Source organism: Medicago truncatula, chromosome 1 (assembly GCF_003473485.1).
Source record: "Medicago truncatula cultivar Jemalong A17 chromosome 1, MtrunA17r5.0-ANR, whole genome shotgun sequence".
Classification (NCBI taxonomy): domain Eukaryota; kingdom Viridiplantae; phylum Streptophyta; class Magnoliopsida; order Fabales; family Fabaceae; genus Medicago; species Medicago truncatula.
This window is the reverse complement of record NC_053042.1, coordinates 15,631,347-15,656,666: the sequence shown is the minus strand read 5'-3', so window position 1 is coordinate 15,656,666 and position 25,320 is coordinate 15,631,347. Positions and strand designations below refer to the sequence as shown.

The window sequence follows — 25,320 nt, the reverse complement described above, 5'->3', positions numbered from 1 at the left end:
CAGAGCTAGTGGTCATTCAAGTTCTAAGATCAATTTGCATATTCAAAAATGCTAGTGCTAGTAGACAATATAATAAACATTGAAACAACATTAAACACAAGGTAATATGAATTAAAACTGGATATTCAAGGGAGTTCATACAAATACAAATTAGGTTTCCATGGAATTACATCAGATTCATCTAGATCTCAACCACAAAGAGGTTGATTACGCATATCTAAAGTACAAGATAACTAATGCAAATGTAAAGATTCATACGTGTATTGGATAACTTACTATGAGTTTTGATGGTCTCCCACCAGATCTGCAAAGCTTTAGCTCCATAATATGTCTTTTCTCTCTAAAATCGTGAACCCTAATTCAGAAAACGAGTTTGCCTTATATAGGCACTGTGTAAATAATCGGCCACCAAAATCTCAATAAATGAATATATCTGCTCCCCGCTCCTGCTAAATCGGCGCCCGAAAAATGTTGAACCAAAAATGGTTCTCAACAGCTCGAAATCGGCGCCCAAATGCTTGCAATCGACGCCCGATTGTTACTTCATGTAATTCATGAATACTGTCCTTTTTAGCTTCCAGCTCCCATGGTTTCAATGAATTTCACATAAAAATACATTAAAAAAAAAAAAAAGACTAATAAAATAGTAATGACATAGTGCCATCATTCCTCTAATTATCGAGTTGAACGACAATCGATGTGGATAAGATAACTTACTTCGTGAGTATGATTTGGTGCACTTACCGACTCAGAAACCATTAGTAGGTAAGAGGGAAAAAAAGTACATTAGTTAATAGTGTATCTCAAAGCACCATATAAAAATCTCACAATTGTGAGGACTAGATTAACCCACATTAGATGAATCACGATACTTTTTGGGTTTGGTATTGCTAACTATACTTTTACTTTCAGTATACACAAATCACACTATACATGCACTTGATTAAGTTTATTTAAGAATACTAATTATCATAAATGTGTTGATTTAAAAGTTTGCACTTGAGGAAGGTTTTTAATAAGTGCATGATAAATTTTTAAAAGGTAACAATTTAAACCCCCTTTCTTGCGACCGCTATTTTCACATATTTTAGCTTCCTTCTTGTTCGCAAAGGGTAAAGTGAGACTTCGAGTTTTAAGTTATCAGGACAATGTGCGACTCCGACTATTTTGTTGTTTGGACGATGTTGTGTTGCTTCGAGCCTTCATCACATTTGAACATTGGCCAAAGCATTCTCCATAAGGCGGAATTCCTTGGGTTCACGTTCCTCCTCTTGGGTAAATTCTTATGTATGGAGTTCGTCTGTTATTGTTGTTAAGGACATGTATTCAAGTTTCTCCATTGTTTCTAAATGCATCACAATCATGATGGCTAGAGATACTCATGGCATTCAATTATATAGTCTTTTTAGCATCATTTAAGAGTTATTTTCTAGTTTTTCTAGAAAGTTATAATTTTTTTAGTTGAGTTTATGTAAATAATTTAATGGATGAGTATGGGAAAATAATTTGTAGCCCAAGGCATTGAACTATGTCAAATCACCCAAAAAAATAAAATTATGCGATCGTGTTATGCTTTTTACAAGATTAATGAAGGGATTTTTTTTGGTATAGTCATCACAAATGTTTCACTTAGGAGTAATGGGATAAGAGATTGTTGTAGTATGACTCAAAATTTGATGGAAGAAGAATATTGTTGCTAAAAATATAAAAGATTTGTTTCAAATATATTTTGTGCTGAAAATATATTTATGGACAATAAATATATTTTTGTATCGTATGAAGAACGATTTGATGCAAATATATTTTGAAAGCGAATATTATATTTTTGATGCAAATATTCTTTCACTGAAGGAGAAAAAAAAAATGTATCTTCAGTGTGGTATTCGTTCCTAATTTATGAGTTATATGTTTACTATAAATATAGACCTTGTATCAGAGCAAACTTTGAGAGAGAGAGAGAGAGATAGAGAGGGCTGAAACAAGGGTTTAGAAAGGCAACAACAAAACTAGGGTTTGTATAGAGTTTGTCTCTTTGAAACAAACACTAGGTTTTGAGGGTTGATTCACCTTGGGAAACACTATTAGGATTGAGTCTCTTGGTTACGGGAAGAGGTTGGGACTTTGGGTAGAATTAGGTGGGAGATTTATTCTTGTAACCCATTGATTTCTCTTTTGTAACGTTACTCATCATATAGTGAATCGGAGGGCTGCTCTCTCCCCCAGACTAGGTCAATTTGGACCGAACTGGGTCAACAAATTCTTTTGTGTTCTTCTCTTCTTTGTGTTCTTCTCGCCGTTGTTTTCTACTTTTGGCTTGTATTTAATTGTTCCATACACTTTGTTTTGGTTGCTTGATTATCTCTTGCTCCACACATCAAGTTGTTATTGGTGTGATTTTCATCGAAATCGCAACAGAGATGAAGAATTAAAGAAAGATCATCTACTGCCTTGTGTGATATGCGTGCTAGGGGTTGTGCATTGCGCATCCATGAAGAATGATCCTATGCACATCTACTGGAAGATGTAAGATGCATGCAGTGAGCTATGTGTTGCGCAACTAGGTAAGAAAAGTAAGGTGTTCAATCACTGCCTCATGCGCAATGCGTACAAGAGTGTGGACGTTGTGCATAAACTATTCTTGAAAAATTGGAAAATACTCGCCTATAAAATAAGAGGCCCTTCCTCTTTTGAAAAACACGCTCTTGCGAGGTGAAGAAGGCGGAATTGCGATTTAGGAAGGCTATCAGCGATCATAGGTATCCCAAAGGTGAGGAATCGGCCAAGTTGATAATTTCTTAGGTTAGGTCATGTAGATGACCCTCTTTGTAACTACTTTAACCATGTAGTATGTTGAGCTGCCTTTGAATATAATTAAATTGTTTTGCTTTATTTGATTATGATTTATTCTTAATGCTTTTTATGTGTTTCTGAATATCCATAAACCGGTCTAGTTTCCTCGACTACTAGTAGTAACCTTAGCTTTAGGACTTGACCTAGTTATAATCATTCAATATGTAATTACTTTAGACATATTCTGTTATTGCATTTGTGACAATAGTCTGACGCTTGTTCAAACCTTCAAAGGTTACATACTCATATAATACATTATAGGATTGTAACCAGAGAAGAGTGTTAATCACCAAGACATTAACCTAACTCTTTTGTTCAAACGTTGTGAAATCAATAGGCAATTGTAGACACTAGACCCAGTTACCAAGAAGTAAAAGAGAGGAAAATCCAACCTAACCTATCGATGTTTTATCTCTTTTTTCTTGTTTAAGTAAATAATTGTCAAGTGCAACTCCCCAAGTTACATTAACCTAATCACTCTTATAGTAGTTTAGTCAAAATTTCACAATCTTTGTGAAGATGAACTTATAAATATAACTACTTGAACAAAAGATCAGTATTGCTAAATTTATCCATCATAAACTACCAGAAATTTTCCTATGGAATATGAATTTTGGTTCTTTCCATAATGTGGAATCTTGAGGCCTAGGTATAAGTTTTATTGAGGTTCCGCGATTGGCACCAATGTTCGTGTATCAACAAGTGAGAAGTACCTCTTGAGTAAGAGGTGTAACCGTGTGTTGCATATCGGTGATCTAATCATAAACTCTAATTACATGAGTGTGGCACCAATATTTATAGTGAAGTATGACTGTATGAGCCCAAAGGATAACAAGATCATGTCGTTTAGCTATGTACCACTATAAGTTCGAACTCAAAATTTCACATAAAATAATATCCTTGCCATCAAACTATTACGTACGTTGTAACAAAACTTTTTGAACCGACGTCGTTAACTTAATTTTAGTTTTCCTGAAACTTGATTTTTTTTATAATTGACAAAATAAATTTATATAATTAATTATTATTAATTTTATTATATTTGTCTCAAAATATAAATCTTATTTAATTAGTTTAAAAACAATGTCCAATTAACTTAATAACAATGTATCTTTTTTAACACGGTGCTTCCATGAAAATTTTGAATAATAATGACAAAAAAATAGTGAATTAATTAAAATATTTTTATTAAAAATTAATGTATACATTTAAAAGTTATTTTAAAAAAATATATATATTTAAATACACATTTTGTTATTATTTAAATTAACATAAAATTTAGAAACTAATAATAAAGAAAAACACTAGCAAAAGTTACTTTAACATTCTCTTTTCACCAAAACAATGTATGCATTAATTCTCTTTTCACCAAATAAAAAAGAAAATTTCTTTTTTGACATGGAATACTTCTTATTGACACAAGTAATTTACCAAAAAGCCTCCAGCGATAGTTAACTACCGTTGGGGAAACCGCCAGCAGTTAACTGCCGTTGCATTCTGTATGTTAAGAATGCAGAAAACTTCCAGTAAGTTAACACAAGTAAGTTACAAGTTCAAAAGAACACAAACCGAACTTCAACCCAACTTCACCCCACCTTCAATTGCAAGGATTTGAGCCAAATTTGTTCAAGTAATTAACAAGTAAGTTATTTTATTTTTATTTACATGCATTGTAGTTTGTTTAGGGTGTTATTTTCATAATTTTAGCAAAATGTTAGTATTTAGGTTAGGTTTAAAAATTGCAAATTATGTTAGAATTTGATGTTATAATGTTTGGTTTTTGCTGGCATTGTTGTTTAGAGTAGGTTTAAGTACAATGTAGTAGAATTTGATATTGAATTAACACTAATTGTGCTAGTATTTTAAAATGCACTTAAGGTGTTTGATGAAATGCCTAAGTGAGAAAATATTGCTTTTTTGTGTAATTTTTTTGCAAATATGTTCAATTTTATAATGTATGTATGTTATAATGATTATAAGTTTGCATTTTTGCCAAGTTTGATTAGTTTGGTCATAATGATGTAATAACCATATTTTGAGCATAATGATATAATGACGTCAGGTTTTCTACTTATGGTGATCACAGAGAAATACGCCCTTTTTAGTTTATTGTCACTTACTCGGGATGGCTGATGTGCGGGAAGGAGAGGGTGTACCGTCATTTACCTGAGCGGGTAAAGGGCAGCTTTTCTATGTACAGGATGTTCCCAGACATCCGTCATCTGTCGCTCAGGTGCCTACGCATTTGCTGACCACCGTGTTGCAGAACGCTCAGGTGTGGTTCTTCACTGCTTGGGGAGATGTGTGTGAGAGAGACCATGGCATCGTGCGCCTGGCTACATGACTTGGTATGCCAAAGTCTCTCACCCTCGTATTCTCCTACCTTATGAAGGATCTCCTCCCAGGCCGGCGAACATGGAGCAGATCATAGAGGAGGAGCATTCCAGGGAGATGTCTGACACACTGACGATCATCCGGGATGTGGTGCATATAGCTGATGATATTGTGGTCAGGCAAGCCGAGATGACTAAATAGGAGATTGTCCAGGAGGTGATACGGATAGCCGGTATTGGTCGTCCTGCCCTTACGTATCAGATTGCCAGGCGGCGCAGAGGGCCGAGGCATGCTAGGCAGTAAGGTTGATTATGATTAGGCTTTTTTTTATGTACTATTTTACTGTGATGATCGTGATGTATAATTATGACATGTTCCGTACATTTTTTTATTTCTATGACATTTTCGGACATACCTTTTATATTATTTCTTGCATTTTAAATATAATGTTCCTGTTAATTTTATCGTGTTCTTGTTAAATATTTGATGAGTGACTGGAAGCCAAACATGTTGATCAAGTGCTACCTTTTAGTTGGTTTGGAGGCACTGAAAGCTGAAAAATGAGCTACTGCCTGGAAAAATCTCCAAACATGTAGCGGTAGTTAACAACCGCTGGATTTAGCGGCAGTTAACCACCGTTGAACCTAGCGGCAGTTAACTGTCGGCGGTTTGCAGAACGGTAGTTAACTACCGTTGGGGGCGTTTAAGTAATTTACTTGTGTCACTTGGAACTTTTCAATGCCAAAAAAGAAATTTTCAATAAAAAAAAAGTGTTCTGAACCGGTCAGAGACCCAGACCCAATTGCTTAGGCCCAATAACAAACAAAACACTTCAATGTAGAATCTCTCTCACTTCTAAACCTTCATTTTTGACCTCTACTGACTTAAATGTCGAAGTGTCTGCAGATACACACTCCCCTGCCGTTCCAATAATCAACTGACACATTTCCACCACCTTCAACCACCGCATTAAAGAAGCACCAGCAGTCACCTTCTGACCAGGTACGATCAGAAAGTATGATAGTAAAAGAGTGTTGCTAACACTCTTCAATAATATATATTATTTCACTTTTTTATTGTTATTTTTTTTTATACATATAAAGAAAACTAATAAATGTACTCCCTCTGTCCTAGTTTAACTAACTAAGTCAGATGACTATTTCACACATATTAAGAAAAACCTACACTCTTTCCGGTCACTATTATAAGCAAGTGTCAACTTTTTAGATTCATTTAATAAATGATGTATTTGGTCAATAATATAGACTAAATACATCATTTAATGAATGAACCTACAAAGTTGATAAAGTTGATTTTTTCTTATAACAGTGACCGGATGGAGTAAATGATGAAAGTATTATTAAATATAATATATTGAATGGGAAGTGATGAAAGTATTATTAATTATAGTTATAATTGAAAAAAAAAAGTAATTAATATTGTATTGAAAAGTGAAATAGGTCAATATTCTTAGAACAATATTTTTTTATAAATGACTCAGTTATTATAGGACGGGAATAGTATTACATTTCTTAAAATTATGTCTCTTCCCAAATTTTTTTATAAAAAAGATATAGCATTTACCTATGATACCATTAATTTTATTCCCCCTTTTTCTTTTATAAAGAAAATTGCATTCCCCCTTTTTCTTTCTGCTTAATGTTATACTTCATCCATAGGAATATATACTACCTCCGTCCCTTATTATAGGATCCTTTTGAAAAAATAATGGGAATATATTTGTATTAAATATGTTTGTAATTACTATTGTTTTTACAATATTATCCTTTAAGAGAGAGGATTGGTTTATGTTTTCAACATGTTATTTATTGCTGATTGAAGAAAAAGATGTATAATAAATAGGGACATGTATGTAAAGAAATAATTAATGTAGTTGAAAATAGCAAATGAGTCTTATAAAAAGTGACAAAAAATTCTCAAAAGGGTCTTATAATTACGGAGATAGTATGTACATAGGAAAATAATACTCAATCCGGTCTTATTTACAAGAGAAAGTTGACTTTTTAGATACATTGAATAATGTATGTACCTAGTCAATAACCTAAACCAAATATATAAATTATTTAATGTATCTAAAAAAGAAATTGTCTCTTTTAAATAAGATCGGATGAAGTACATGTATTTGATTTACAATTTAGGCTAAATACATGTACCTGTTTCTTATATTTTCCTACAAATGGAATAGAAAAAATTGTAATATTTGTATTAAAAATTAACAATTAATACTAGTACTTTTTTTTTATACACAATTAATTCAACTTTAAAAATAACAAAAGAAATTAGAAAAAATGTCAATATTTAAAAAAGAAATTGAGGAAGTATATTGAAAAGCCATATTATCTATCATCCAATCAATAAAGCTCTCTGTCGTTACACAGTGTGAATGGTTTTGTATATTCCATAATCCACCCATAGTTTTCATTCAAACAACCACTACTATCCAAAAACAACAAGGGTCCCATTGTAATTTCAACCCTCAAATAAACAATCATTCACGACACGCGTCACAGTACAAAACTCACCCTCCATCACAGCATGGGTAACTTTATCAAAACCAAACAGTCCAAATAATGAACGCCACGTAATGATCGACGTGGCACAAAAATCCAAATCAGCAACCATTACAAGTTATAAAACCCAAACTCAACCACTCACCTAATCCAAAACTCTCTTGTACGAAAAAAAACACAAACACTAAACCAAAACATTAAAAAAAAACTTTTTTTTTTTGTAAGAAAAGAAAAAACCTTGCCGGAGATATGAATTTTCCGGCGATATTTACTTCACCGGAAATTAACAATGCTCGTCTCTCCGATCACCGTCGTCATGTCTTCCACGAAACTCCTTTTCTTCTAACCATAACTTTCTTAGCCTAGAAGAGAAAAAAAATTAACTCTAGTATATATATAAACATAGATATATAATTTTCTTTTTTCTTTTTCTCTTTTTTGCTTTTGTGAAGAACATGCATAACTTGTGACTATGAGTTATTGACTTTGTTGACTAGCTTGTAATTTTGACTCTTCAATTTAAAGCTAGCATTTTTCTTGTTTGAGAAGAAGATTAATGGCTCCGTTGAAGATCCAACCGATTGACATAGATTCAGAGAAAGCCACTACGGAACTGGTTCGAAATGAACCAGTTTCGAAGTGGAGGTTGAAGAGGTTTTTCGCTTTCGAGAAACCTTTTCCGAAGAACAATACCACTAAAGATGGTGCTGGTGGAGTTGCTGAGTTGGAACCAAGCTCTGTTTGCTTGGCGAAAATGGTTCAAAGTTTCATGGAAGAACAACCGCAACCGCAACTTCAACCACCGTCTCGTAACCGCTGTAACTGCTTCAACGCTAACAGCTCCGACGAAGATGATTTCGATTTCAACGGCTATACACATGAATCAGTCACCGATTCAACTGACTCACTCAAGGTAAAAAAACTTGAACCAAAATCGAAATTCAATTTTATAATTTCAATCTTGATTATAGTTTTTTATCTTGATTTTGGATTTTTGTTTTTGTAGAATTTGATTCCTTGTGTAAGTGTTGAAGAACGGAATTTACTATCCGATGCAACAAAAATTGTTGAGAAGAATAGCAAAATTTACAAAAGGAAAGAAGATTTGATTAAGATCGTTGCTGAAAAGCTTCAATCTCTTGGTTACGATTCATCCATTTGCAAATCAAAATGGGAGAAAACAAATTCATGTCCTGCTGGTAATTAATTCATCTCTCTCTAATTAGATTCAAAATTCAAAATTGAGTTAACTCAACTCGTTTTCTGAATCGTTTTTTGTTTTGTTTTAGGTGATTATCAATTCATTGATGCGATTGTGGAAGGTGAAACGTTGATTATTGATATCGATTTTCGATCGGAATTTGAAATCGCGAGATCTACAAGTCAGTATAAGACGATTCTTCAATCGCTTCCGTATATTTTCGTCGGCAAAAAGGACCGGTTGAAGCAGATCGTCACCGTCGTGTCGGAGGCGGCGAAGCAGAGTTTGAAGAAGAAAGGAATGCATGTTCCGCCGTGGAGGAAGCGTGATTACATGTTAGCGAAGTGGATCTCTCCGTCGGCAGCTAGGTCAAAGCAAGTCTCCGATGCGGCGGCGGTGGAAACAGTTTCATCGGTGGTGGATAATGAGTCTGGTGAATTGGAGCTGATTTTTGGTGAGATTGGTGAGAAAGAGTCGCCGGAGGAGGTAGTTACGGCGGAGACAGCGATGGCGAGTCCTGCGTGGCAGTTACCGGCGGTGAAACCGAAGAGTGGTGAAAGAGGAATGAAGGTTGTGACTGGATTAGCCTCTTTGCTGAAGGAGAAACCATAGAATAAAATTTTGTTTAATTTTTTTTTCTTTTTTCTTTTTTGATCGTGGATTAAAAAAATTATAAAAATTAAAGAGAAATTTCGGATAAGGCTTTTTATTTTTTTATTTTTGAAATATTTTTGGTTTTTATGTCCTTGTTTTTTTGTTTACAAGGAAAAATCTCTGTAAGAAGCAACTTTTTCTTTTCTTTTTTTTCCTTTTCTTTTGGCTTTTTGGACACAGTGTAAGAAAGTACTATATTCTCTGTAATAAAATAAATTAGTTTTAGTGTTATCATAATGATTAGTACCATCTATAGTTTAATTTGAACCAAACTAGTGTGATATGTGTGATTGGATTCCTTATGGATATGGTCAACAATGATCTGATTTCTGGGTTTAAACTTTAAACTTGTTTATTTGTAAGAGATGTTTGTGTGTTTATTTTTTAAATTGGATATCTTTTACGTGTAACTGTAAAATTAGTCGTTTAAATCAAATGAACTGTATCCGAAAGTTTCTTGTTATTCTTATATTTCCATATTTTAAATTTGAACTTAAGAACTCATCTGAATGCATTTGGATACCAAAGTTGTATGAATTATACCTAATTTTAAGAATTTGCTCTAATGATAAAAGGCCTGCCTTAAATTTGAAAGTTCTAAGTTCAAGACTCGCTAATAGTCCTGAAATTGTAAAGGTTTGAGTTCGAGTCTCACAAATAACTTTTGAATATGAAAGTTTTAAGTTTGAGCCTCGTTAATAGTCCTTGAATCTGAAAGATTTGAGTTCGAGTCTCGCAAATAGTCCTTGAATCGAAAAGTTTTGAGTTCAAGCCTTGTAAATAGTCCATGAATATGAAAGATCTGAGTTTGAGTCTCGCTAATATCCTAGAGTTAAATTTCTTGAATTACTTATGAAATGGAATAAAATAATGTGTGAAGTTTAGAAAACACGGAAAAACACCTGAGGTTGCATGCATGGGTTAAGAGATTCTCTTGCTTCGATTTCCCAAATGTCAGTAGTACTATCTGCTACTGCTATGATCACATTGATGAGGATTTTCCATTTTTTTTCTATAATAATTAATGATCTTGATTTGAACAACAATTACTCTTTTCTTAATTTATTCATGTTAGCAGTGGTAGTGGGTTTACAATTTTAGAGAAAAAGTGCAGAGAGAGTTATACTTCCCACCTTACAAATTTAATTAATCTTCGGCATTGAGGAGTTACTACAACTTACAATGCTTTGGTCGCTCCAAGGGAGACAATGGAGGATGAAACTTTCCTTTCTTAAATTTTTTTCTCATCTTTTAATGAACCTTGGATTAATTCTTTAAGTTAGTCACTTTTTAAATTTCTACTATATTATTCCAAATTTATTTATATTTTCAACATTTTTTTTAAGGATTTGTAGTGTATGTTACTTCCTCCTTCCGGTCCTATTTTTAAGAAGAAAAAAATTATATTCATTGAATAATTAATGTACTTGGTATAGAATATAGATCAAATACATCATTTATATAATGAATTAAAAAAGTCAAATGTTTCTTATAAATATAATCGGAGCGAGTAACTACTCCATCCGTTCTAATTTATAAGAAAAAACATTAATTCACACTTATTAAGAAAACTAACACTTAGTGATTTGAAGTATAATTTTTTGTGTTCTCCTTGAAATAAGTTTCATGGAAATATGTAAAAATAATTCTCATTGGTTAAAAATTATGGAGAAAAAAAAAAGAGAACAAATTGAATGCAATTTGCATTTAATTTTACATTGAAAAAGATGATTTGTTTGAAAAAACATAATAATGGCATAAAAATTGGTCTTTTTTGCTTATATTTTGAGACAAAGAATATGAGATTTTTTTGCTTATATTTTAAGACGGAGGGAGTAGTTTTTTATCTTATCTCAAAATCTAACTTAAAGAAAAATGGTACTCAAACATATTTACATGCTCAACAATTTGAAAATCTGAATAATATGAGACAAATACTTCTTTCGATCATATTTATAAGAGACACTTGATTTTTTAGATTGATTGAATAATTGATGTATTTGATCTTGAATATGGATCAGATACATCAATTATTCAATAAATCTAAAAATTCAACTGTTTTTTATTAACAAGACTGGAGGGATTAGAAATTTAAAAAGTGACTTACAAACAAAATTAAAATCATCTTCAAGAGTACTCACTCCGTTTTTAAATATAAACAAAATTGACTTTTTAGGTTCATTCATTTAATGATGTATGTGATCCATATTATAAACCACATACATAATTAAATAAGTTAATCTAAAAACTCAATTTTGCTTATATTTAAAGACGGATGGAGTAATCGTATCGATAAGTTTAGGATAAGATTATTTTTGTAAAATATTTTGGGAATTTATTTTGGTATGGTGAGGTCTAATCAAAATGTATTGTAAATGAAGATGTGGAGGAAAGAATAGGCTCGTGGTATCTCGACTTTCGTGAACATTGGGGAACTCGTGAAGAAACCAATTGAAAAAGAAAAAGATGAGATGGGGACAATAAATCATTATTGGTGTCATAATAAATACATTTCTTTTCATTTATTAAAAAAATAATACATTTCTTTATTCTTATTTTTGTCTTAAAACCTTTTTAACTGCTGCAAAAGTAAAAGGAAAAAAGTGAAAAAGCGAAAATCTCCTCTACCGTCCCCGCTTTTCTCACCAAACGAAGTCCAAAATAAGAACTCTGACAGCATATGCTTAATTTTATTTTAATATATTTATTTATTCATTTAAACTTTTTTGGATTATTATATTATTGAAACTTACTTAAAAAAATTAACGATGTTAAATTTCACCCGTCATTTAACAAAGATTAATCATCGAATAATTTACCTTGTTAACAAGATAAGACCTATTATGCGACTAATTTTATTCATAACAAAAATAAAAAATAAAATACATAACAACTTTTTCAAGGGGTTCAAATTTTTACCAATCTTAACTCTCTCTCTCCCTCTCCCTCTCCCTCTCCCCTATGTGTGTTTGAATTAATTTGTTGAATTCGGAACCTAGATCAGATTTGAAACCCCTTCAAACTGTGATCAGTAATACACCTAGAAAAGTTTGAAAAAAGCTAACACAATTCAACCCATTTATTGTGTTTTTCTCACCTTAATGCAATGTTTTAGTCTTAGAATTTCCTATATGCTTTGATATGTTGTGTTAATATATTATCTTTTTGACCAACAATATATTAGTTCAAGTGGTAAGAGACTTGGCGCTCTTAAACACGAGGTCAGAAGTTCGATTTCTGACTCATGCGTTTAGAAAGATTCAGTTTGAAGAGTAGAACCTACCGTGTGTACCCCACGTGTTTCCAGACGTAGATTAGTCTTCGCTAAACGACGATGAAAATTCGTATCAATATCATGGTAAAAAAAAACATATATCATCTTTTCAACCTCTTAAAAATACATTATTTTAATACTCTTTACATTTAAGAGTAGTAAACACTCAAGACCAATTCTTAAGATAATAAAGGGATTGATTACTTTTTTTTTTTTTTTTTTTACAATTCTTGTAATTTATCTTTCGAAGAATAATTTTGTAAAATGATGTTACTCCATCCTTAAATATAGGCAAAAGTTAGTCCAAAGAATCGGTGTATTTATTCCAAAATGTATTAATTTTGTTAACTAATTTTTACTTATATTTAAGACCATATCAAATTCATCAATCAAATCTAATGAAAGTTGATGAATCATAATTTATCTTTCCCGTGTAAAGTATAATTTATGTTTCGCCTACAAAGTTAATCAGAAATGTTTACATCCAAAACAATCAAATTAAAATTAAAAAATACAGAAAATTTGTTATTCAATTATGTTATAACTTATAAGTCATCCAAATAGAATTTTATGTTTTTAAGTAAGATGATTTATTTTATCTTATTTTTTCATCATAGTTGATCTAATCCACAACACACATACCTCTAAAATTATCTATATTTCTTGATTCGTTTTCTAACAATAATTAATAAAAATTTGAGTATATGTGAAAATCACTTATTCACTCATTTATGATTTATCTATCCATATTCATTTTACTTTTTATTTTATTGAAGACATAAAATGAGATATATTAACACTGGTGGTGTGTGCTCCTCAATATAAGGTGTACCGAAGAGACCACCTCAATAAACAATCTGTCATACAAAATATATACAAGAAAGACAGGTCAGTCGATATCCAAACAAGTCAAGGGGTCCGACCACCATCTCTGCAAACCATAATCAAACTTTACATTATTAGCCTTTAACCATCATAATGAGTGGAATTTTACTTTATCTAGAAGCTGTAATATAAGAGTTTCGACGTTTTTAAATATTCTGTTGTTACGTTCACTCCATAGTAGTCAAACACCAAGAATCCACAATAATTGAAGAAAAGAATGGCGAACCTTCCAGTCATTTTACTTTCTTTACTTTAACTTTGATAAATGATATTTGTACAACCACTTTTTAACAATCCAAATAGAATAAATCACTATATCAAGAAAACTTTTGGAAAATGGTTAGTGTGATTGGTTAGATAATTGACTAGAGGGGTCAGGTTCTAACCAGATTTTACTTAGGAAGGTAACGTGACAGACACAAAATCACGAATAGCTATTTCTGTTAATTTGGCTTTTCCTTTTTTTGACATATAATTTGGCTCTTCCTCTCTACCCAATTTTGTGCTTTGTAATTCTACATACATTGATTTGCATAGTGGGAATTTGATAAAATTGTATAAAAAAGGTGAAATGAAGAGTGTAAAGAAAGTTCCTTGAAATAGATAACATTAGTACATTACTTTGACTTGATTTAAAGTTCTGATTGTATATTTTTTTAAAGGGAAATGCTAACGGATATTCCGAGGTACTGGTTAAGGATATGAAAAAGAAAATTATATAGTAGTTAATATATTGAAATTGTGTAATTAATTTATAATAAAGTCAAAAAAATAATTTATGATAATAATTCCCTATTATTGTATGCTTAACAGTGCCCTGGAAACACCGGTTAGCAGAACCCTTTTTTAAATTGATTCTTTAAGTGTATAAAACATGAATACACTTGTCTTTTTTTCTCTTCATACATCTATGTCGTTACCTTTTTCATAGACAAAAGATTAATTTGACACTTTTTAATCATTAGTTTTAGAGAAATGAAGCTATAAATTAGAAATTAACCCTTCAAAAAATAGAAATTAAAAAGTAGTCTTAATTGGTCATCCGGTTCTTTAAATTAACTATTTCTTTTAAAAATATCTCTATAAAAAGTTTCAGTCTAATCCCTTATGCATTCTATTGTTATCTGTTTTGATCATTTCTTAGATGGTCAACTTTATATCTTATTAATTTTTTAATTTTAACACTTTAATTTTTTTTAAAGATTGTTGAATCGTACAAGTCAATTATATTTTATTATGAATCACCAACAACTATTTTTTTTTCCTTTCTTAATCTTCTTCTTTCGCCTCCTTCCTCTTCTTCACCATCTTCATACACATTTTTTCCCATTTTAAAAAACAGAGTTCAATAGAAAAACTTGTTATAATAACAAGTATTCTAAGGTACATGTTAATAAATTAAAGATATATATTCTTCTTGAAAGTTGTGTTTAAAACAACAATTATATCTTTACAATAATTAAATATACAGTTTAAAAAAATAAATTTTTATATTTAATTTTTTAACATGTATTTTTATGACATTCGTTAACAAGGAAAAAAAATTTAAGAGTAAATTTGTCAACAAAATACATTTCCAATCTCTCATAGTATAAAGCAAAAATTTTTCATGTAAAATGACTAAAGTTTAAAGTGATAAAATAAAAAATTATTTAATTTTAATAAATTCACAATTTGTTTTAGGGTCTTGTTAATAACCTGTAACATTTATGTTGATTTATTAATTAATAATTAATACCGTTCACTTTCTATTTCAAAGTAAATGATCATTTTGTAGGAATTGGATCCATTTTAACTAGTTTATACTTTTTCTATACATAAATTTGAAGTTTGTTATCATAATTTCGAATACTTTGTTTTTTCCTTGATTTTATTTTATTGACGAATATTAACTTGTGCCATCAAGGATACATGTTAAAAAATTTATTATAGAAATATATGCATTAAAAATCGTGCATTTAACTTTTTAAAAATTAAAATATTATATTTTCTATTACAGAATTACTCTTTTTTATATTTTAACATATACCTTAAATACACAAGTCAGCCTGATCAATTTTATTTCATGACTTGCTTTTTCTTGGTAGATTTATGACAACATTATGTGTAATTTGTAACAAACATAAACAATTCACAATCATTGCAGTGGGACCCACTGTAATCCATTATGTGGTGCAACGTACACTATACTACTATACTGGGAAATAAGCATTTTAAAACTATTTATTTTGTAACTCATTTATAAAGTATAATGTGTGTTGGGCCCGTCACAAAGCTCTTCTGTCAGAGTATGGACCCCTCATACTCTTAAATAAATTCAAAATTTATTGATTGAAAATAAAGTATTTTCTTTGTTAATAAAATTAAATCAAGGGTCATGTTAACTTGTTCTTTATGGCACATGTTAAACAATATAAAAAAAAAAACATTTTTTAAAATTTTGTGAATTCAACTATTGAAAAGTAAAAAAGTTAAAATCAAATACATTAATTATAATAAAATATTTTTATTTTGAATCATTAACTTATGCCTTGAAGGCACAAGTTAACATTTCCCTTAAAATAAGGGTTTATCGTATATGTAAATATTGTATATGTTAAAAAACTAAAAATAACAATAATAATTTATTTAACATAAACATGATGATTGTGGTTTCGAATAATTAATTTACTTTTTAATTTTTAATTTTTTTATAGAATTATTTATGTATTTATTTTATAAGTGTGGGTATAAAAAAACGGAAATGCTAACTATTATCCTGATGGCACTAGTTAAGAAGTTTAAAAAGGAAGTTTTATCTTAGAAATGATGCACTCAAGATATTGAAAGTTTAAAAAATAACATTTTTTACATAAAATTTATAAATTATTTCTATTTTTAACCATTATCTCGAAGACATTAGTTAGCAAGAAAAAAAAAAATTACTCACGGTCATTATGAAGTGTGCATCCCTTTTACTCCTTTTGGAGTGTGGCACAAATTTTGAGGAATGAACCTCAGAATGAGAGAGAAAGAGTTTCAGAAAAAAATGAAAACAAAGTGTGGAGGCTTTATCCAATAGTGATTGGACATGTCTCCTTTGTTACGACGAGTCAGTCAGAACTCTAACAAAGAGTGACTATTTATTCGTAGAAAATGCTAGCAAATGCTTTTGAAAAAAAGAGTAATTTTTGCGTAAAATTATTGCTTTGAAGCAAAATATAATAAAATAAGTGTAACAGAAATGAGAATATTGTGTTGCATGTACGATAAGATTAAGTGAGATAGAATTAAAAATGACAATATTAAAGAGAGAGTTAGAGGATCATCTATAATAAAAAAGATGGTGGAAAATATATTTAAGTTGTGGAGGCATGTAGAGAATAGAGGTATAAATTATGTCGTAAAGTAGATTATATGAATGATAGTTAAATCACTAAAGATAAGGAAGGTCTACTAAACTATTAGGAAAAATGTAGAGATTAATGAGATTGATTTAAGTATGATTCAAGTAGCCGATCTTGAGATAACTTAGTTTTTTTTTTTTTTTTTGAGCTTTGTGTTAGTGTTGTACAAACTAAAGGGAATTTGAAAATGAAAGCAAAATAATAATTTTATGAAATTATTCTTATAAAGTGTTGATTAGTTCATTATTATTATTACTATAAATGTAAAATAGAAGATGATAATTTAAGAATGATACTACACACAATATTGGTTAGAAGATACAATAAAAAAGATTTTATTAAGTAATAGTCCTTATAAATATCTAAAAAATTTGTTTTTAGTTTCTACAAAAAAAATTGCATTTTTAATCATGTAACGCTCTTCTCTAGCATTTTAAGAGACAAAAAACTTGACGCAAATTTTTACGTAAACTAAAAAATGTTATTTTTTGTAGGATTAAAATCAAATTTTGAGATATTTATAGGGACTATTTACTTAATTAACCTATTAAAAAGAGTAATTAATAACGAACATGGATTAGTCCAAGTTGTAAGGGATTTTGGCCCCTTAAACATGTGGTTAGGGGTTCGTTTCTTGACTTATGTGTATGAAAAAATCTAGTTAGGATAGAAGAACTCAACTTGTATGTCCATTAGTTCCTCGACAAAGATTAGTCATTTCTTAGAAGCGGTGGAAACTTCATACCAATATCATCGTAAGCCAAAAGAAAAGATTAACTAATATCTTTTTTACTAAGATAATTAATAGTTGGGAAATGTTAATTTCTGCCCTTAAGACACAAGTTAATGATTCAAATATAGAAATAATTTATTAGAATGTGTGCATTGCATTTAATATTTAACTTTTTAATAAATTGAATGCACAAAATTATAAAAAAATATTTCTTCTCTTGAGTTTCTTAACATGACAAGTTATCATTACCCTTAATATTTTGCTAAAAGCTGAATATAATCCTAATTAATTTTAGATCATTTATCAATAAAAAATTTACGTACTAAAAACCATTATAAATTATCATACAAATGCTTACATACTTATTATTTTTTTTTATTTTTTTTACAATCAAACGTGCTTCATTTAAATGTGAAAATAACGAGAGTACAATCAAATTGACTATGATTTATAACCATTCAATAGAACCGAATTTGCTATAGCACCTACACACTCCATAGTCCAATTACCCCATAAGATTGGACAATTTATATTACCCATTACTCCCTCCGTTTCAAAATATAAGCATTTTTAGGTTCATTCAATTAATGATGTATGTGGTTTATAATATAGATCACATACATCATTAAATGAATGAACCTAAAAAGTAAAATTTATTTATATTTTGAAACGGAGGGAGTACCAACTTCAAATCAACTTAATTGTTCGCCTTCTTAAAGTCAACTTTAAATTTGCGCGCCTCATCAATCACCTCACTTGCTATAAGGATCCCATCACATATCTCTCTCCATTTAATAAAAATAGATTGGGCGTAAGAAACTATACTCCCGATGACCTTCCTTAGTCTATTAGCTAACAACATTGACATCGCTATACAAACACTAAACAAGAGAAATGGCATACCAATATCATGGTAAATAAAAAAAATATGGATTGTTTGATATCTCTTACTATTTAAGGAAAAACATACCACGAGTCATTACTTAATTTTTTCTAAGAAGTCATTATTTAATTATTATTATTATTATTGAAAAACATCATTGAAATATGTCAATGTCATGGGTGAGAAAAAAAATACCACTAGTCATTACTTTTTTTTTTTTAAGGAACCACTAGTCATTACTTAATTATTATTATTGAAAAACATCATTGAAATATGTCAATGTCATGGTAAGTAAAATTTTTTTTACTGCGAATTTAACTCTATTGATAACAATATGGCATTATATATGTAGTGGTCAAAGTTCGAACGTCGAACAGTTCTCTTATTTATTTTAAGAGGTGAATTTTTAGTCACTAGACTACTTGATAATTTTATTTTATTTTTGCTAATAAGACAAAAAATTGATTTGTAAATAGACAACGAATTTTTAATAGCCCAACAGCTTGCTTTTAAATTTGGTTTACGGGTTAATGTGGCAATGAGTTTCGAACATGATATAATAATATAGAAGACTCTTTCTCTTATATTAGAAAAAAAAAAATAAAAAAAAAATAGAAGACTCTGTCAAGGTGGAATCTTTGGTTTATCTTTGGATTGCTTCAATAATGATTTCTCCAAAGTATAAAGCAAAAGAAAAGGAAAGAACTAACTTCAAATTCTAAGAGTAAACTGTTGGTTCTTGGAATTTGGTTTATATTTACCTCAATTCCATATATACATTTTTTTAGTTTTTCCAATTCCATAAAATTATAACTAGTAAAATATAAACATATGTCACTTATAAATACTTTTTAGGTCATTTTTTTTTTTCTTAAAAAAAAAGGTCATATTTTTTCGTCCTAGTGTCACATTTGTACATAAAAAACATTTCGAAAATGAGTGAAGCTTTCAATTTTTTAATATGGTCACCATGTTTATATTTTGAAAATGAGTGAAACTCACAAGGACAGAACCAATTGATAGAGGTTGGGTTGTCTGGCATAAGCAAGTCCCGTTAAAGGTTACTTTGTTTGCTTGGCGTCTTCTACGTTACCAACTTTCAACCAAGGACAATCTTGTGTGGCGTCAGATACTTCTAAATGTTGACAATGTGTGTGTAGGAGGATGTGGTTCATTGAAGGATGCAGGCCACCTATTCCTAGGTTGTGCATTCTTTACAGGCACGTGGACATTGGTCATTCAGTGACTGCGTCTTTCCTTCGTTGCTCAAGCTACAATCCACGATCATCTTCTTCAATTTAGTCACCTGGCAGGGTTCCCGAGATCATCACATTCTTTCTTCAAAATAATCTGGCTAGCTTGTGTCTAGGTTATTTGAAAGGAGAGGAACAACCGGGGTTTTAATCAGAAGGCACTGGACTTACACTCTATTTCATACAAAGTTAAGCTGCTTTCTTTCCTCTAGTTAAAGGCTAATTTGATTACTTTTGCTTTTGACTACCACGACTGGTGGAGACACCCCTTATCTTGTATGTGTGTCTGATTGTATTCTTCGGTTGTTATTATTTGTTTTTGTTTCATCGTGCACTTAATTGAGGCACAATTGACTTGACTCTAATAATGTTTTAGTGTTTCTCTTTGCACATTTTGTGCGAGATGAAACACTCGTTTGATTTCTAATATATATTCCATTTTGACTTGTTAAAAAATATGGTCAATTAGTAAAAGGGTTTTCTCTTTTCCCTTTCTCTCTTTTGTGAGCCGTCACCAAAACCATAGTTTATTCTCCTTCATCCACCAAGAGGTTTGACCCAAAATCACCCATCTCACTCGTTTTTCTCTTTCCCTTTTATTGAAATAAGTGATTTTCACATCTATTTTGTTTTTTATTTTGTGATTTCGTCGTTTTCGTGCGACGTTGGTTTGTTCGTCGTCTTTGTGCGATGTTGTTTTTTTTTTCTTCTTGTTTCTCTCAGGTATTTGATCGGTTCAGATTGTGAGATCAGCTTCGATCCAGTGCAGATCCAATCAATGACTTTGGCGTCATCCACGTTGCAGATCTGGAGACATGATTATTCCAGAGATTTAAATATAGTCATATGTGTAGGCATTTGTACCTTGCCGTTTTATGCTATTAACATGGATGTTGTGAGTCTGTTCACAGATTCATCCTTTTTGTTTTTAGCGAATTTGCATTATATCGATGTACTCTATCAATTTGAATGAATGAATATCTTTTATTTTGTCAAAAAAATAAATGGTCAATTACATTTTTTTTTAACTAATACTATATGCATTACTATCACGTTAATATTCTATTTTGTATTTATAATAAAGAGTTTGAGGTTATGAGTTCAAATCCAAACAAAAGAGTAAATATTAATCAAACAACTAAACGCTAACATTTGTCTTTAAAAAAATACTTTGTATTTATAATAATGGTGAATAAATCAAAACTTGAATTACATCCCTTAAAAAAATCAACACTTGATATATAAATATGTAAAATTAATTATTTTTTTTAGGGAAAATATGTAAAATTATTATTCACTCTTTCATTAATAATATTTTTTAAAAATTTATGTAATTGGGACCTTAGTAGTAACAGATTCAACGTACTTACTACTCTAAACAATCATTTCCATGAGAGAAATAATAGGAGCAATATCTTTCTAGCACTCTCTCTAAACAATCAACTTTTTTATTTGATGAAAGTCGTGTCGATCTCATCACTTTATATGAGATCTATTTACAATGTGTAATATTTACGTACGTACTACTCTAAAAGAATAAGTGTTAGGGACAGTGTTAAAAAAAGAGCGTCTATAACACTCTTCTTTCCATTATAAGTATATGTATATCAAGGGCACAAGATGTGTTGTTCAAGGTTCATCAACGAAAACCAAATTTTGGAGTTATCGTGCCACTTGCTAGTTGCCCAAACTAAACTACAAGACATGTTCCTATTATTAAGACTTGTAACAAGAGAATTCGTCTAATTCTTTTACATTAATTTAGCATATTATTTTAAAAATAAATTATTCTTCATTTATTGCGTCAAGCAAACACATTAGTATTATTTATAAACAAACCACGCAGTACGATCTAATCTTATAAAATAAAATTGAGTTGATTAATATGTCAATAGGTTGCTTTCATCAAGATAGCACAGCTTAATTGTTGGTCACGCAGTACTCATTTATGTATATATTGTTACGATCTTTTTAAGATCCAGGTTCCAAACTTGATGACCACTCATCTTGGTATTTTATACATATATTAATGTTAGTGACAAAATGTTGTTATCCTGTGAGGATTATTTTTGGGCTATAATATATAGTTCTTAGTACGAATTTATTATAAATTAATGATGGAAAATAGTTTAATTTTCATCACTCTTATATATGCAAATCAACACATTGTTGACTATTCCCATGATTTTGTTTTGGTACAAAGTTTTCCAAAGAATTAGGATAAACCACTAATTTATAATACGGAAATTCTACAATGTACCAAGCTTATAGGAGTGCTTAAACCACAAAGTAATAAGTTTTTTTTAATGGCAATATATATATATATATATAAAGATACGAAAAGATAGTACAAATACACAAGTAGAGCAGTCAAACGACGCTTCAACAAACCACCACCAAGGAGGACACCCTAAACCCCACACACGAGGCCAAAGGCGCACCCAAAAACCACCCTAAAGGAACAAAAAACAACAACATAAAAATAAAAAAAAGCACAAAAAAACCGAGAGCCAAAAGCGGTAGCAAATCCAACAAACAACTGCAGGCAACAAAAAGACAACGAGCATAGCCTGAAAGCCACACCAGGAAGGAAGGGGAAAGATATGACCCCACCCAACACCAGGAAAACCAACCACCACAAAACCCTACCGATTCCAACACAGGACAGACTGCACCTCCCACTCATAGAGAGAACATGAACTAGCAGGACACTTAGCTAGGAATCACTTACAAGCTAAAAGTTTCACTCTGTCCACCACTGGCTCCTCTCGGAGTAAGTCACTAGCAAAGATAAGGTCGTTTCGGGACGCCCAAATGGTCCATAACAACATGACAAACAAGAAGCAAACCTAACATAACTCTCTTCCCCCTAAACCCGTAAAGGATTGAAAAGGTTGGGCTAGCCCTAAGGGCATCACAAACTCCCAACCCAACCACCTAGACACCTGATACCACACTGGAAAGAAGGAAGGACAGGAAAGGAACAAGTGCACCGCAGACTCATATGACACATCGCAGAAAACAAACCCAGTCCACCCATAGGAAGCGGCACACCGCACCTAAGAAGGTTGCTCCGCGTAGGGATCCTATCAAGAAGAAGCTGCCTTGAAAAAGCAATAACTTTAGATTGTGCCCAAGACTTCCAAACCCTGGAAACCGCCTGCAAAATCTCGCCTTCGAGGGTACCCATAGCCGGCAGACCATTAATAAGGGTCGAGTAGGAAGACTTCGCTAAATACCGACCATCAGGACTGTTGGTCCAAGACCACACATCCTCCCTCACAACCCTCGAAAGCCTAGTTGCGACTATAAGAAGGTCAAAAAGCAAGTCCGATTCCAAACGAACAAAGCTCTCCTCCAGCTAAGGTCCCAAACCCAGCCCCCCCCCCCCCCCCCCCCCCCCCTCTAATGACCTAACTCCCCACTTTCCCGTCCGCCTAGAGAGAGAGAGGTGATAAAGCTGCATAAACCTAACTCTAAGGATAGTCATCCCACACCACAGATCATGCCTAAAGTGGGTAGAGAGACCATCCCCAATCACCCTCGCCACACCGTTTGAAAATCAGTCCTTGGTCACCTCCTTATCACCACCCAAAAGAGAAATATTGGACCGCCATGAGCACACACCACGAAGACCTGAAAGCCTGCCACCAAGATGGGGGGAGGATGACAAACCCCGTAATGGGCGGTAAGGATATCACACCATAATCCCCTAAAAGGTATCGCCACAACCACTTTACCAAATGCGCAAGATTCACCTAACAGAGGTCCCTCACACCAGCCCCCTCACGCTTAGGCTTGCAAACAACCGCCCAAGAGACCTGGGGATACTCCAACTCCACTTGACCCTTCCCAAACGGAACTCCTTCTGGAAGCGAATAATCTTCTTCCATACCTTAACATGCATCTTCATGACATACATGTAAAAAAATAGGGATAACATTAAGGACGAAGTTCAAGAGGATGAATCTACCACCAAGACTAACATACTTGTTCCCTCAAGAGCCCAGCCTACTGGCAAGCAGCTGAATGACTGGTTTCCAGGTCCTCTCAAGGCGGGGGTTAGCACCTATTGGTAACCCGAGGTATGTAAAAAGGACACTACCGACTCTACAGTAAAGGAAACACTCAACCAAACCAAGGAACTCGTCCCCCACATTCACCCCCATCACAGAACTCTTTGAAAAATTAACCTGAAGCCCCCGAAGCAAACTCGAAATACCGAAGAATGGTTTTAAGAGACCATAAGTTTGCCATAGAAGCTTTCCCCAAGAATAAGGTATCATCCGCATACTGAAGATGAGAGATCGAGAGACCCGAGTTCCTCACCCTAAAACCATGATACAAGCCACGAGCTTCGGCCGACCGGACCAAACCACTCATGCCCTCAACAACCAACGAAAAAAAGGAACGGAGCTAGCAGATCCCCTTACTTCAGACCTCTCTATATGTTGACCTTCTCCGTCGTACACAAATTAAGAAGCACATACATGTACCACAATAGACACAAGCAAGAATCCACCTACACCACCTACCACTAAAACATACTCTTTTCACCATATACTCAAGAAAGCTCCAACTGACGAACTCACAGGCCTTTTCAAAGTCCACTTTAAAGATGAGGTATTCCTTCCTCGCCTTCCTCACAGATTAATAATCTCGTTAAGCGCAACCACTCCATCCACAAGTTGACGACCCTTAATAAAATCAGATTGGTTCGAGGAGATAAGCTTATCCATAACAGGGGCAAGCCTACCCGCCAAAAGGGAGCACAAAAGGGAGATGGGACGAAAATCGCCTAAGCTAGAATGGGAATGCACTTTCGGGATAAGCGTAATGAAATAAGAGGAGAAGCAACGCGAAAGAGTCGATGAGTGATAAAATTTGTTGAACATCATGCTGACTTCCCCGTTCAAAAGGTGCCAAAATCTCTTATAGAAGGCGAAGTTAAAACCATCCGGGCCAGGGCATTGTGACCCGTCCGAGGCTAACACCACCCCTCTAATCTCCTCATCCCAAAACGAGGCAGTCAAACCAGCCGTTTCCACCTCCGAGATATTAGTCAACGACACACCATCTACGGTAGGGCGATTGTAACGCCCACTTTCGTTTAATCGTTTATTAAATCGAGTTTAGGCAATTATATTATAATTATATAGTATATGCATGATTTTGATATGTTTTGATGAATTTTGATGATTTGATCGATGACGTGTTAAGTTATGAGTTTTGGAGGATTTGATAAGATTAGAGAATTTATTTTATTGTTAAATAAAATAAAGATTTGAAAAGTATTTAGTTGAGGGCTGTTTTGATATTTTAGATAGTTTTGGGGG

General features: G+C 32.2%; 1 protein-coding gene across 1 annotated transcript; it reads left to right on the top strand.

Annotated features, from left to right (window-relative positions):
* Positions 1-7,861: 7,861 nt before the first annotated feature.
* Positions 7,862-9,831, top strand: LOC25482936 (uncharacterized). Its single transcript, XM_013611550.3, has 3 exons — positions 7,862-8,628; positions 8,722-8,914; positions 9,005-9,831. Exons 1-3 carry the CDS (start codon positions 8,272-8,274, stop codon positions 9,526-9,528), a joined length of 1,074 nt encoding a protein of 357 aa, XP_013467004.1. The 5' UTR covers positions 7,862-8,271; the 3' UTR covers positions 9,529-9,831.
* The last annotated feature ends 15,489 nt before the right edge of the window (positions 9,832-25,320 follow it).

Excerpts from the sequence above, each read along its gene's own strand:
- LOC25482936 (XM_013611550.3), top strand. The coding sequence starts at position 8,272 with ATGGCTCCGTTGAAGATCCAACCGATTGACATAGATTCAGAGAAAGCC. Across the intron at positions 8,629-8,721 it reads ATTCAACTGACTCACTCAAG|AATTTGATTCCTTGTGTAAG; the intron begins GTAAAAAAACTT and ends TTGTTTTTGTAG. Across the intron at positions 8,915-9,004 it reads AACAAATTCATGTCCTGCTG|GTGATTATCAATTCATTGAT; the intron begins GTAATTAATTCA and ends GTTTTGTTTTAG.